General features: G+C 37.8%; 1 protein-coding gene across 1 annotated transcript in view; it reads right to left on the bottom strand.

Moving 5' to 3' along the window:
* Positions 1-4,280: 4,280 nt before the first annotated feature.
* LOC149081310 (amine oxidase [flavin-containing]-like) overlaps positions 4,281-16,009 on the bottom strand; it is a 33,436-nt gene continuing 21,707 nt past the window's right edge. Inside the window, exons 12-14 of the mRNA XM_089238149.1 lie at positions 15,307-15,404; positions 5,391-5,565; positions 4,281-4,571 (exon numbers count right to left, since the gene is read on the bottom strand). Coding sequence (XP_089094275.1) covers positions 4,425-4,571; positions 5,391-5,565; positions 15,307-15,404 — 420 coding nt within the window. The 3' untranslated portion in view covers positions 4,281-4,424. The remainder of the gene's footprint in view (positions 4,572-5,390; positions 5,566-15,306; positions 15,405-16,009) is intronic.

The following is a 16,009-nucleotide window of genomic DNA, read 5'->3' as shown; positions in this document are numbered from 1 at the left end:
AGCGATTTTAGGTGGGAACAAAGAACACCGTTATAAAATTATCGAATTTTAAAGTTGTAGGTGCGAAATTTTAATGTTTGCCCCCGGGCGGCAAAAAATCCTAGTTACACGGCCTGGAAGCCCCTAGACTGTTTCCAAAAGTTTGATCCCTTTTTCGGAGTTTAGACATTTTCTCCCGAATTTCTAAAAAAATACTCGGCAAATAGGTCTGAAATTTCGGTTACGTAAGGCTCCCCCACACCCCCATGCTTGTGCACACAATTTAAAGTGAAAATTCAGTCACGAGTGCATTTAGGGGACAAACAAAAAATTGAATAAGAATTTATCCAAAACTGAGATCATCACTTTCCTCAACTCGAAAACTCCTCATTTTTTACGAACGAGCTGCTTTCCAAAAATTGAAACAGAGATGGTTGAATGTTATAGATAACGGGGTTGGAGGATTACACAGGATTCTCCCTACCCTGTTATTTATATATATATATACTAGCTATATAATACCCGGCGCTGCCCGGGTTTTCTTCAATGAGGCTTTTTAGATCACGTGATATCTCCCTCTCTCTTTCTTTGAGGGGCATACAAACCGTATCTAAGTTATATATTAAGTCGCCATATCCAATATGGCGACTTCCTGCGCGACTCATGAAAGAAACGAATCTAGATTTAAAGAAACGTAGAAATGAATATATTGGTTTTCCTTTTTTAAGGGGCGCTTGGTATTTCGATCCCCCCCCCCTAAAGTTCAAGTTACCCCTCTGCCTGTTTTAGCTTCCAAAAATGCTTAGTTAAAGCTGTGGAATTTTTTCGATGTACTTTTTACGGGCCCATAATTAATTTTAAAACATCTTAAACTATATGAGTTTATGCAGTTGAATATTAAAAGACACAATACGGGGACATTAATTTTCATGCTCGAGAAAATATAAATAAAAAGTTTAAATCAATGTGTTATTGCATGGATATCCAACTTGAAAGTCAGGGCCGTCATTTCAACTTTTCCAGGGGCAAATTACATACTCAATGTATGTGTATATATATATACCATTTTTAGTGTATTTTCAAAAGCCACGGGGGGGAACGGCTCCCCCTGCCCCCTCCCAAATGACAGGCCTGTGAAAAGTAGGTCCAGCTAATTACGTACTTCATATTTACTTTTCTGGGCTTCGTATCTCTAAGCGAACTCAATATTTCAAAAAAATCGAGAATTCAATACAATTTTTAAAATTATTGATGTGACAGAAAACCCTCCACTAAATTTCAGCATTTCTACAATAAAATCGGCAATTTTAACACTGATTTCTATGAGGATCACCTTTTTCCTGACCCTCAAAGCGATGATGATGATGATGATTATGACGTCTATTCAAAAAGCCTCATTACTGAGAGTATATTGAAAATGTAGCAAACAATTGACAATGTGGCATAAAGGCACTACTATTATACATATGGTAACAGGATTAGAGAAGTGACAACGCTGTAAATGCATATACACGTCTGAAACGCATTGCTAGGGAACCACGGTAACCCATGTAAACGTTCGGAAAATTGTGATTGTTGAGGTCCAAAACCCATTGTTGCCCGACAGTTTTTTTGCATTTGGGGCATTTGCCCTGCTCTGACAAAACTTTAAAGTAGCCCATCGTTCAAGTCGGGTCCCATTTGGTATATATGCAAAATTTGGTGACGATCGATCTAAAATTGTAGATTTTTATAGAGAACACACACAGAAAAAATCAATTTTATATACGTATATAGATTTTTCCAAACAATACATTTCTGTACAAGATATACAGAAGACTGGATGTTGTGAAGATATTTATTATTTGAGATGTTAATTTTTTAAGGAAGGAAAAAACTCATCTCTGCCTCTACCGGGAGTCGAACCCGGGTCCCTCGATGATGAGTTTTTTCCTTAAAAAATTAACATCTAAAATAATAAATATCTTCACAACATCCAGTCTTCTGTATATCTTGTATTAACAAGTGAAGAGCGACATTCATGTCAAATACATTTCTGGCAAGAACTTTGTTCCCCACCTTATGTAGCAATTCCATCAATTGTTATGAAATTTTAAATTACTTACGAATTTATATGGGATGTGTATATTGCGCTATATACAGGGTGCATAGCAAACAGGGAGTATGGGGCCATTCAAGTATTACGTCAGCATCGATGGGGGGTTTCAGATTTGCTGGCATTTGATGACAAAGGAGGAGGAGGGGGGGGGGTTTGAATGATGCTTACGTCATCAACCACCCTTTATGAAAATATGAAATATTTTTAACTGCATCTTACTCGGTGCGCCAAAAACGAGGAAAACCTTTCGATAGTTATTGGGCACCTGAACTAACATTCTACCAATTGATAAGTCCCCTACAGAGTCACTTTAATGAAAAAAACTCAATTGGAAAATTGTTGCCCTGCCTCTCTTGATGCCAACAAGAAAAAAATTCCACGTTTCCAAGTGCAATATTCACTGAGATATTCGAAAAACGGGGAAATTTGGGGAGCGGGCGGGGGGGAAACACAGCGTTAAATACGGGTAAACGGTATTTCCGTATTTAGAGCTGTTTTTCCCCCAATTTTCCTCCGTTTTTGGAATTCGAATATTTCAGTGAATATTGCACTTGTAAATGTTTATTATTATTTTTTTTTCCTTTGGCATCGAGAGACACAGGGCAACAACTTTCTATAATTGGGTTTTAGGCACAGGGTGTTCGTATAGAAAAATTTTACATTTTTATTTCAATATCGACGCAACTCCTTGCAACGTAAATGGCATATCTGAGCACTACACACTCTTAAGTACTACTATCTGAGTTATTTGGAAAATTAGATTTTCAGAAAAACGAGTTTGAAAGTTTGGATTATAATGGTTTTTTCCCCAATTAAACCAAAACTTTATCGCTACTTTTTACGGCTTTAAAATCGTTGTACCGCCAAAAACGAATGCACGTGGGGATAGTATTCCTCCTTGAAAGCTATGAGAAGATACCGCTATATCTCATTTTCGAAAAAATTACTGTAAAGTCGTTTTTTCCACCTGGACCAGTGATTCCCGACGTGGGCGTTAACGCCCCGTGAGGCGGTAGAAGCTACGGGTATAACATGGGATCCTATGGGTGAGATTGCGTTGGGGGCGATGGGAGAAAAAAATTTCTGAAGAAGGGGGCGATGGGACAAAAAAGGTTGGGAAACTATGCCCTGGACCCTTCAATTGGAAGTACAGTGGAACTTCGGTTAACGGACAAAAATTTTGAAAAAATTTCGACTCGGTTAACGAGCGATGACTCGCATTACGAGCTGCGCTTTGTTTATTTATTTTCACATTATCACAACTGAGCTGATGGTTTTTTTGCTTTCGCCCACTCACGTGTTATGGAATTGTGGGTAATATTCTCCCCTGCAGTCTCCGATAAGCGTGCCTAACTCAGAAAGTTAACACACGTTCGAGTGTGAATATACGAAACTAGATGTAGCATTGCAGCCATGCGTACGAGCGCATGAAGTTTTCTTCAAATTCTGCTTGGAGAAAACTGTGGGCTGATTGCATTATTGAACGTGACATCCAGGAAGGATGGGGGGGGGGGTAGCTCATGAACAGGGGCCACTACTTGTCGAAGCGATTGTGTGCTTGGGGAAGTCCATAGACGAGGTGCATGAGGATGACATTCAAGAACTCGTGGTGGGAAATGTCTAGAAGTTGACGGTAGATGAAGCAGTGCCGTCTCAACAAACGGGCCCACCCGGGGACATCAAGAGGAGAGGGGCCTCACTTTTTTCGAGAATTTTCCAGGTAGGGCCTCAAAAACATCACTTGACTCGGGGGCCCATGATGCTCTTTAGACGGCCCTGAGATGAAGTGTTGGATCTCTCATGCACGCACCAGCAACAGTTTATGGACGGTATCTCTCATCTGAGGAAGAGAGAAGTAAGAAGTAAGATACATAATAATGTATTATTATTATTATTATTATTATTGTGTTAAATTATTGATTGCCGTTTTTATGTAAATGAGTAATTGTGAAACGGATTATCTGAGTTCTCATTATTTGCTATGGGAAAGTTTGGTTCGAATAACGAGCTATTCGGATAACGAGCACACTGGCGGAACGAATTAAGCTCGTTTTCGCCAGTAAAATGCCGTACCCCCCTCCTCCGTTTGCTATGTGCAATATGTGCATCCTGTATAGCCCCGACTGCCATTCCTCGTGGTATCTTCGAATCCAATAAAATATTCTCAGTACTGAATGTGAAAAATAATATATATACAGCATTTCTTATTTCAAAGAAACTTTATTCCAGAGAAATATTCGTACCGTGCATTTTAAGAACGGAAATTTAAATTCAAAATTTCCGTGAAAAATTGATGTCGAGAAAAAAAAGCAGTTGAAAGTGTGTGTGAGAGAGTGTACAAAATTTCTCACGACATAAACTTCTTTCTCAATATGAACGTCGTTGCCACACCGATACCCACAATCCCCACGAAAGCGGAAAACTTCAAGAAACCTTGGACAGATGGAAGACATTTCTCCAAGAAGCTGCTTTCGAACGGCTTCGCCACCACATCCTAAAAAGAAAAAATTGGGAAGAATTATTGTGCTTCTCGGTACGCAAATATTCAAGTAGGTACAGTGTATTCAATGCTGGATAACCCTCAGTAAAATGCTTCTGTGAACGTCACGTAGACGTTTCAGACATTTCTAGAACATAGTTAACGCAGAACTTATCCCTAGATTATTAAACACAGTTGTTTGGAAGATACCGCATGCGATACCCCACCATGAGCAATTTGGTGGTGTGGCTTTAATGAGGACCAGGATTCAGATAAGCATCCCATGATGCTTTTGAGACGGTCCTGTACGCAAGCGCGGATCTAGGGCAATGAGTCGGAAGAGGCGGCAAAGGGTATTTTCAGACAGTGCTCAACAGCACTTCGCCAAAAACAAATATCATATCTTCGATATGTACTGTCAACCATTTGAGGGTGCTCATGCACTTCCGGATTCGATTGGAGTTTGTTTTTTGATTGGTGTAAAGATCACCAAGGTTATGCTGCGCGTAACAATGACCATGAGGTACAATGACGTGTGGTAGAATTTGTATTACCCAGGTTGCATCATGTGAGTAAGCTTACCGCATTAGGACCCTCTGCACCCTCGAATGGTTGATCGCACTTATCGCAACGAATCCGTGCTAAAAATATGATGCATGTATTTGTTTTGGTGAAGTGCTATAGTACAATCTCTAAAAATACAATCTACCGCCTTTGCTATCACGATTCGACCGCACATTCTATGATCAAAAATGCTTGTTTGTCCCACGAATTGAGAATCATCCTGTATTTTGCGTACGTCGTGATTTTAACCTAACAAAACATCCAACTCACCTCTGATGGAGGCTCCGGTTGCCATATCTTATCGCTGGAGATTTTGCCAAGCTCGTACATTATTTCTCTAGCGGCTCTCTCACCGGCTTGTACGGCTCCGTCCATGTAACCGGACCACTGCGTCGCTGTCTCGGTACCAGCAAAATACAACCGATCGACAGGTTGCCTTATGACCCTGCAGAGAATCAAAAATCACTTCGATGATCAAATTCGGTTATTGAAATGTGTAATATGTTCAGATATATAAGTGTGTTTCAAAACTCATGTGGATACGAGTCCAAAACGAATTGGAGTCTGCGATTTAAGTAAGATTGCTTAACCTTTCGGATGGTGCGGTCCACGTAATTACAAAGCTTACATTCTTAGTTACACTACAGGAATTAGCACGCAGTGATTGGTAAAGAAGATTGAGAGCAAAAGTGATTTTTTAGAAAAATCACTGAATTTCTTGATGCAGATTGAATACCGCTGCTTGTTTTCTGCGGTTTTTTCCTCCGAGAAATATGGTATTTACCCCTTTACGATCAGGGACGTAATATTACGTCCAAATACCGGTGGAATAAATTCAATTCAGCTGACTGTTTCTTCAATCTATTTTTCCCTCATCTCGAAGCTTATTATAACCCAAGAAACAAAGTTGTCTGTGTGTTCCCCCCCCCTTCGTTCCCCATGGCAATCCCCCTACATATAATGTATCTTTTTCAGAACTAATCTTCCTATTATATACTGTACATGGAAGAGCGAGAAAGAGAACACGCAGGTGAGGGCGAAGAGGCAAGGTACTGTACATCTCTTATCTTTCTAACTCTCTTATCTAATTATCTACTGACTGTAGTGTTCCACCCCCCCCACCCCCGTTATTGCCTTTGTTTTTCTTTCTTTCCCTTTCCTCCTTTTTTTTCAACCCTTTCGGCGGCAATCCCGAGATATCTCGTCAAACTTTATATGCTTTATTCCTATCACCCGGAGATATTCCGTTTCCTAAAAACGCAATGAAGCTGTTTTTACAATAAAGCATGTTTTAAGAACCCCCCCCCCCCCCACCAACCAATCAACTGCCAATGGGAGGAGTCAGCTTTTGTTCAAGGTTAGATAAGAAAAAGGGGCAAGAAAGAAAAAGGAAGAAGTATGGGCTCAATATAAATAATACAAAAAGATTGTTTTCCCAAAAAAAAGTATTTCTTTTAATAGAAAGCCGCACACACATGCTTTTGTGTTATAAAATAAATAGGGAAATGAAAGCGATGGGTGGAGTAAAATTTTCTTGTTGTGGGGAGGGAAGCAGTTATCTGCTCGCAATAGGAAAAGATTGTTCTTAAAATACGCGGCAATTCGAGAAAGTTTCTCAATTTCAAATATGGCTGTTATAATGCGGATCAGAAAAATTTTAAAACCCGCTTATAAAGGGCCAACGTGTGAGCAAGGCTACCATATTTATCGCCTACACCAGTGGTTCTCAACCGGGGACCACATGGCCTCGGGGGGGCCCTAGGATATTCCAAGGGGGGCCACGGATGAAAATCTGGCAAAAGGGGAGCTACGGCTACTGGTACGGGGACCACGAATAAGTTTGTGAAATTAAATTTTTTTTTTTTAGTCACTCTGACTAAAAAAAATTACTTTCAAACAAAACGCATAGAATATATATATTTTTCGCAATTTTTCCGCTATTCAAGTAACATTAACATGAGGAAGGAAATAAAAGAAAGTGTTGCATGTAATCTCGGGGTGGTTTTACGACTTGGGGGTGACAGTAGGCCCTGACACAAACTATAAAGAGGTTTAAGCAAAATGGAGTAACTGTAAAGACAGAAAGTGCGTTGTGTGTGTTCGAAGACTTTTCATTCAAAGAGGGCTGCCATAAAGAAAACAGACAAAGATTTGTTGACCATTCATTGACATTCTTTTGAGTGCTGGTAGTAAATGCAATCCAAGAAGTAGATGGGTGAAAAATGAAAGCTTGTAAAAAAACACCTCATCGTTCTCATGCAATTACAGACGGATAGCCATCTAGTTTAGTACAAAGCTATCTTCAGCCGACACTGAGTGGTCTGACGGAGATCAGAAAATCGAATAAAGAATGATTTGCTCTGGGGTATTTTTTATGAATTTTGAAGGGTATGCAAATCCATTGCCTCTGCTGAAAAGAAATAAAGTCGAATCCAGTTATAACGAACTCCAAGAGACCAAATCATGCATAAGGAAAAACACCCGCGAAATATAATTTTTTTAAAACTACATTGCTGTATAACTTAAGAAACTGTAATTGCATAAATTTACTGTTGTTTCAATCGCAAGTGTTTAAACATATTTAAAACGGTCTTAACGTCATTTGGTTTGCTGATTGGTTTTCTATATGCAATCCTAGCAGATAATGTATTAGAACTTCCTCTAAGATTGACAATACATCTTTAAAGTTTTTTTTTAATCTATACTGTAATGCTTCCTATTAACTGCCCTACTACGTAAGCCTGCTGCTGGCCTACTACTGGCCTGCAACATCCCGAATAATTTCAATGCAATTTTCCTATCCTGGAAGGACAATGTTGTGGACATTAGAAAAAAAAAATTCTAAAAGGGCGTATATGACCACATTTAAAGCTATTTAAATCCGTTTATTTGAGACTCGCTGCATCTGCTGATTTCTCAGAAAAGTGCAATAAATTCTCGCGTAAGTCTTCACTTTGAAGAAATGTCCATAAACGTCAACGTCTCTGTGTCTGTCAACCTAAAATTTATGGTTTTTAGTGTTGATAATACGCATGCAAAACCAATTCAGCGACGCGTTTTTCACAATCTGCAAAAACTGTGGATTTGATAGTTGGAAATAATGTCTAAATGCCAAAGATTTGGAGTTGGAGTCAAAATGAAAATGCCAAATAATTGAAATTGTGCTTCGTATAAATGAAATATACATATAGAGATTAATATCGTGACCGTAGTCAAACGTCTCATAAATGTGAAATTTTGTCATAAAACTGAGAGTGAGACGTGAATCCCCTTGCGCACAAGTGGAATTTCAAGGCATTTACGCACAACCGAGCCCCTCTTGGCCATTTTTCTTTTTTTTTTCTCCCCACCCTTTCTTCCTTTCGTTTCCTAAATTTATAGAAGTGGAATGACACAATCATTATAAAAAGGACTGTTTTGAGATCAAATTGCAAAATTTCAATTACTTTAGTTGGAAAATATCAGATTTTTTTGGAGGAATACAGTCAAACCCCATTATAATGAACTCCAAGAGACCGGAATAATAAAGAAATTTCGTTACAAAAGAATTTCAGATTTTTAATATTGTTCCTATGTGAACTTATCGGGGGAATTAGAAAAGTTTTCGTTAAAACGATATTTTTTTCCGTTATAACGGTATTCGTTAAAACGAGAGTCAGCTGTATTTCGTCTCAAACTATTTTTTTACGTGTATATGCAGGCTGCATGGGTAATAGGGCGTATGGCACTTTACTGGCGAGCCGTTAGTCTTAGAGACATACTTCCTAGAGAAAGTGTCCAACTCAGATATGTCATTCATGCTGTAAGGGGTTGTATAGTTATAAAATAAAATAAAAACAACTTTTTATGCCATCCCCGTGTGCCAAAGAACCCAATTAAGAAGTTGTTGCTTTGTCTTTCCCGATGATAACTAAAATAATTTCACGTTTCTAACAGCAATATTCACCGATATATGCGAATTCGAAAAATTGAGGAAATTTGGGAAAAGAACAGCATTAAATGCTGGTAAAATAGTTTCCTCGCATTTAATGATGTTTTGTTTTCGAACTTTCTCTCTCTTCGAATATCTCAGCGAATATTGCACTTAGAAACGTTGAATTTTTTGTTGGAGACCGCGAAACAACTTTCCAATTGGGTTTTGGGGCACAGGATGTCCGCATAAAAAGTTGACATTTTTATTTTAATAAGTATGTAACCACTAACAACATGAATCAAATATCTGAGTACTACACATTATTCGGGTACTTTTTCCAACTGGAAGTATGTCTCTAGGACCAATGGTTCGCCAGTAAAGTGCCATATGCCCCGTTACCTTTGCGCCCTGTATATTAAATATAGTACGGACTGTTATGTGAAATATTGCGTTGTGTTTAAGCCAACTCGCACGTTGCGTGGTTCGCCTGCGAGAGAGCGGCCACATTACGAACCAAAAAGCCACTTGAAGGTAGCGCTTGTCATCCAACGAAATATCAGATATTGACCGTATCGAAATCGAAGTAAAGAAACTGATAATTTTCGTATTTGAAAATCTAATTATGTATTTATATTTTCCGATGGGCTTGAAATCCTGATAATGAATCATTATTATGTTCACATGAACAGTTTTGTCACTGCGTTACGCAATGACAATCCCGCATGTACCCAGTGACTCGAAATGTTACGCCGTCCGCCAAAACAGTTTTTTTTTTTTTTTTTGCCTTGTAGCATTTCCAGCGAATTCACAAAGGCACTAACAATTTTAAGGGAATTAAAATTAATTTATAATACTTCAGAATACTTTAAGACATTCATTTTTAAAAATATTGTTGGTGCTGCTACCTACTTTCAAAATTAGAAGTGCCTTATGTGGTGATGACGAGAAGCTCAGGTATAAAAAAACTAAATTGTTCATTCAGCTTTGCTACTTAATAAATCAAGCTTATAAACTGACCTGAAAGATCAAACTTCCAGTTCAGTAATTTTTTCAATATCCAAGGAGACATCCAAAACCAAAACAAAGGACCTCCACACAAGCAGACGACGGGTAAGATCTTAAAAAGTGAATTTTTCCACACTCCACTTTATAGTAATGTGCTGCCATCTAATCTCAAATTTAAAAGCGACTCAAGTGGTGATGATGAAGTTTAAAGTAAAAACTATATCGTTTATTAAACGATATAGTTTTAAACTATCCTTTTATTCTGCTTAGTTCCTTATAAACAAAGCTCATAAACTGAACTGGAAATTTAAACTGAAAGTTCGGTTATTTTATTTGAGCATAAGGAGACGTCCAAAACGAATAACCTCTTATTGAGCAGACGACAGACGGTTTGTTCGGTTCCCTACAAGCTAAGCTCACAAACAGAACTGAAAGTTGTAACTGCCAGTTCAGTAATTTTTTCAGAACACAAGGAGACGTCCAAAACAAGTAACCGGGAGAGAAGCAGACGACAGAGATCATATTACTGGAGGGAGCGTCCAGCCACCGCGACGGCAGCGACATCAAATTCAAGGAAATCACGTGACCCGATGAAAACAAAGTTCCCGCCTGGTAATTTGCCCACAGAAATGTACAGTTCGGTCTCTAAATATTGCTTGTTAAAGATTAAAAAAAGGATGGAGAACTCTTCTAAAGGTGATAAAAGATTAAATTATTTATTTCATTAATACTGGAATCATTTCTTTCATTAATACTGGAATCATTTCTTTCATTAATACTGGAGTCATTTCTTTCATTAATACTGGAATCATTTCTTTCATTAATACTGGAATCATTTCTTTCATTAATGTGGAAGCATTTCCTTTCATCATTTTTTCAAATTTCCTTCATCAATTCTGGAATTTTCCTTCATTAATTCTGGAATTTTCCTTCATTAATTCTTTAATATTCTTTCATTAATTCTGGAATTATTTTATTTATTAATTATTATTTCTTTCATTACATCTGAAATAGTTGCTTTCATAAATTCTGGATTTGTTTCTTTCATTAATGCTGAAATCATTTCTTTCATTAATGTTGAAATTATTTCTTTTAATAATGCTGGAATTATTTCTGTCATTGATTCTGAAATTATATCTCATTAATTCTCTGGAATTGTCTCTTTCATTAATTTTGGAATTGTCTCTTTCATTAATTTTGGAATTGTCTCTTTCATTAATTTTGGAATTGTCTCTTTCATTAATTTTGGAATTATCTCTCATTAATTTTGCAAATATCTCTGTCCTTCATTCTGGAATTATCTTTCATTAATTTTATTATTATCTCATTAATTTTTTCATTAATTTTATTATTACCTCTTTCATTAATTTTTTCATTATTTTTATTATTACCTCTTTCATTAATTTTTTCATTAATTTTGGAATTATCACTTTTATCAATGCTGTAATTACCTCTTACATTAATTCTAGAATATTTTCTTCCATTAATGCTGAAATTATAACTTTCATTAATTTTGGAATTATGTCATCGATGCTGAAATTATTGTTTCATTTATTGTTTTAAACTCCTATTTATGCCATAGGAAAATAACGGACACAGTTCTCAGCACTGCCAAGGCGGAGACCGTTGACGTCATACTCTGTCCGGAGGCTTGATTTATATACTGTTGGTGTTATTCCTACTCGCGGGTTGTTAATGGTGTTGCCCGAGTTTTGTAAGGTGAATTGTTAACCTCGGACCAATGGTGCTCCGGTGATATAGAATGTATATATTTTTAACATGTAAATTTTTTTTTTTTTTTTTTTGATTGAGAAAATAAATGCTCCCTTCGGGGAACCCCCGTATGGCGAATCACATTCGCCGGGTCGGGGTAAGTAACTCATACTGTTGGTATTGCCACCTAATCTCGAAATTTCAGGCAACTCATGCGATGATGAGAGATAGAAAAAGTTCTTTTTTATTTTTTGGCATAAAAATTTTTTTATGAGACGAAAATTTCGGTAACAAAATTCGTACATATTTGCAATAATCGATTTTATGTAGAAAAAATAATTATTTCTTTGCACAAAAACATTCGGGCAGTATGGATGACCGAACAAATAAGTGAAAATACGGGTTATGTGGTCTTCAGATAGGGTTACCAGATTCAAAACTGAAAGAGGAGGACGCCTGGTGCGAACCTTAAGCAGTGCCGTCTTAACGCATGCCTGCCCCCCGGGCCGTGCGCGAAGAGCCTCAAGAGAAGAGGTGCCTCAGAAAAACGAGACGTAGTTGAAGTTTTCGAGATTTTTTCAGGTAGGGCCTCCAAAAAATCCCTTGGCTCATGGTATCCCATGATCTTAAGACGATCCTGCCTGTCAGCCCCACTCTTGTGGGGGGTCATGGAATTCCAGTTCTTGATTCCTTTACTTCTATTAATTTACATTAATTAAACAAAAACAGCAATAAAAAATTCGAAAAATGATCAAAGTTATCGAATTGCAACGTATATTTGATAAACAGATGATGATGAAGCGCTTCAAAAGTATGACAAAAATTTATGCCTGTTCAATATGGTTCGAGCCACGATGAAGTGTCAGCAGGTGGACCACGCGCTAATTATTATTATTAATTCATGAATTTTGCAAAATTATTAAATTGCAAAATTTAAATGCCATTCCCTTTAGACAGGATAGTGTTTGATTACGATCCAGACTATCAACGCGTTCCTGAAATAATGAATGTAATAGAATGTCTTTGTGTGAAAAAAAATTTCCCCTTCAAGATTTACGTTCGTAACTCGAAAAGTTTGTAAGTCGGGGAGCAACTGCATAAATTTTTTTTAGAGGGAGCCCGCAAAATTTTTTTTTTTTGCATTGGGCCGTGAAATTATCCTAAGCCCGGACCTGTCTCCCATTTTTGAATTTAAATATCTCAGGGAATAAAGCAGTTAAAAACGTGCAGTTTGTTTGTTGGGCTCAGAAGAGAAAGAGCAACAACTGTCTAACTGGAAGTTAGAGGACGGGGAGGGGGCGTGGATATCGTATAAAAATTTACATTTTTTATTTTGCGTACACTGTATTTTCATCTTCAAAACTCGTACACGGTGATTCCTGGTCACATTTTGAGAATTTATAAAATTAGAACCATAGCACCACTACGACAAACGGTTGATGAGATAAAGGCTGTACCAACACTCCAAGGAGAAACCATTGAATCTCAGAATGGCCATAATATTACCAATAGGCAGGGCCGCAACTAGTGAAGGGGGGGGGGGTTGGAGCAGGCGAATCTAGTGCCCCGGGCGCATTACAAAAAGGGGCGCAAATTTAACCATTCAACCTATCCTTCAGCATTATGGGGGGGGGGGGCTAAAGGAGTAGTTGCCCCGGCTAACCAAGTATCCAGTTGCAGCCCTGCGAATAGTTGCCTTATTTCTGAAGAATCACCGTTATATATTGGGTATTTTTTCTTTTTAGATACATTCTCAAGTTTGTAACTTACACCTGGTAGCATTTCTTTCATTTCTATAGATCAAACTACACAGTTGATCCACTAATGAAACACAAAAATCATGTCCTTATTCTGTAGAACTTGGTTTACTGCATGGGCCCCATCTGGGCACTTCTGGCACCGGGGTGTCAAGTCACAATTAGATCTGGTTCTGATTTTCAAGAGTAAATATGCAAATAGGTAGGTAGTAGTGCCTCTCTCAGAAATATCGCTTTGTATGTGGGCGTACGATAATGTTAAGACAGTCTTGGGCGTACTTTATGGAAATTGTGAAAAGATAATCACAAAAAACTCAGCAAAATAATGTGGTCTAGTTTGCAATATTATTAGTTTCTCATCTCTTGTGATAATGATCTTCAATCAAGTGTTCTTTAAATTTTAGGTTCTTCTATCGAATGATCGATATTGAAAAAAAAATATCATATTTAAAAAGAAAATACCATTTGATATCTTTTTGTGGTGCCCCTTTTGTACTGATGCCCTAAGCACGTGCTTATTTTGCTTAATGGCTAATCCGGTTCTGACTGCGTACATGATTTCTCTGGAATGAATGTTTCAAACAAATGCTTAAAAATTTTTCACACGTATTTTAGTTCATTTTCTTAAATTCATAGTAGAGCTACAACATGAACCTATATCCTTGATACATATATTATTGTTGAAAATGATGTGAAAGTTTCAACTTTTCAACTGTGATTCATTTGTGTGTGGCTACTCCCTCATTACTACTTTTATCCGCACGAAGAGAATATAATTAATAAAACTGCTTCGCTACCACTTTTTGCGATTTCTATCCCTATAAGAATGCGTATTTTGGAAGCTGCAACTGACATTTTCTCAATGAAATCTTAATTATTTACACAAAAATAAACTAATTTGAAATAATACAAATTTCATCCAGTACAGTAACTTGATGACATTGTGCCGACTTCAAGCGCAGAGTTTACACATTGATTGAAAATAATTTATTTTATTTTTTACAGTATTCTATTATGTTTGTTTTGCTTTTTCATTATTTTCATAAATAATGAAAAAGAAATCATAAATTAAAAATTAATCAAATTAAATTCAAACATATTTATACTTCAGACAATTTTTGAATAACTATCTTCTAATGGAAAAACGGGGGGGGGGGGAGGTGTAGAAAATTATTCATGTTCGCAAGAGGGGGTCACAGGAATGAGAAATGGTTGAAAGGGGGCCCATGGACAAAAAAAAGGTTGAGAACCACTGGTCTACACGATATATACACCAACTGCTTGTACGCGGAGGGGTTAAAAAAATGTATATGTATGAACAAATAATTATCAATGATTTTTTCGCTAACAAAGAAAAAAAAGAAAGCAAATTCTAGTGGAATTCGAATCATTCCGATAAAGTTTGGTTTGAAGTCATGGGGCCACAGAACTTTGCAGGATATGGGTTGAAGCTTTTATGATTTAAGAGGTACGGAGTGATTATAAAATAAGTCCCACCTTGCTTAAAGGGCTCAGAAGTGCGTTCAAATTATCGGGTTTTATTCCTAATTCTGATTTCTAGCATTTAGGCTATTCAGACCTTGGGGAGAGGATTCCCATTGGATGAAATAAAGTTAACATTTTCGCCATGAGGTCAGAATGGGGTGACACGGCCCGGGGATGGGATCCATAATGATGAGATTTGCCAGCAGCCACTTGGCGGAGTCGTTAGATTTTGGATATGGACCTCTCAACTTAGAATTTTCAAGCAATTCATTCCTGTATATACTTATTACTTATTTTTCTCGGTATACATTACCTTCCGTATCTGGTAAGCAATCCAGGAGGGTACATCGCCGTGTAACATCCACCAGAATATTGTTCTTCCATCCAATTTTTCTCTTCGTAATACACAGGCTGGGAGGAAAAGAAACAAACAACTTTGAACACGCAAAAATAGCATCAAACGTAGAGTTTCGTTAACACAACCCCCCCCCCTTCCCCTCTCTTAGTACAAAAAAAAATTTGGCTACGACCCTGGTACTTCGTCCGTTCCGCGATCCTGATCTCAGCAGATTGGACTAAACACCAAAAATATGGGAAAACTGAAGGGCACATGATCTGACGAAAGCATCGTCACACCATCGACTGAAGCTAGTAGAAAACCAGGTTGACTTTTCCGCCATCGTTGTCCAAAGTGTGACGTCAGCATGTCGCTTTCTGTTTTAAGGTTTAGACGCAGGCGCGGATCCAGGACGATGTGTTGGAAGAGGCGAATTGTGTTAGTTCGTTGGATCATCCCGTGTATTACGGGACAGACAAATTTTCCCATATTTTGCAGCTTTTGGAGAGGGGCGATCATTACAATCGCTTCCCCCTCCCTCCCCCGGATTCGCGTTTGAGCGAAGGCAGACATCTTCAGTTTCGAAAGGAGCGGAGGTAGGCATCTTCAGCTTCGAAAGGAGCGGAGGTAGGCATCTTCAGCTTCGAAAGGAGCGGAGGTAGGCATCTTCAGCTGCAAA

This window comes from Pholcus phalangioides, unplaced genomic scaffold (assembly GCF_987345545.1).
Source record: "Pholcus phalangioides strain wild (caught in Gottingen) unplaced genomic scaffold, Ppha-v1.0 ptg000010l_1, whole genome shotgun sequence".
NCBI classification, from domain to species: Eukaryota; Metazoa; Arthropoda; class Arachnida; order Araneae; family Pholcidae; genus Pholcus; species Pholcus phalangioides.
Note: the sequence above shows the minus strand (reverse complement) of the source record. Positions and strands in the feature narration are given on the sequence as shown.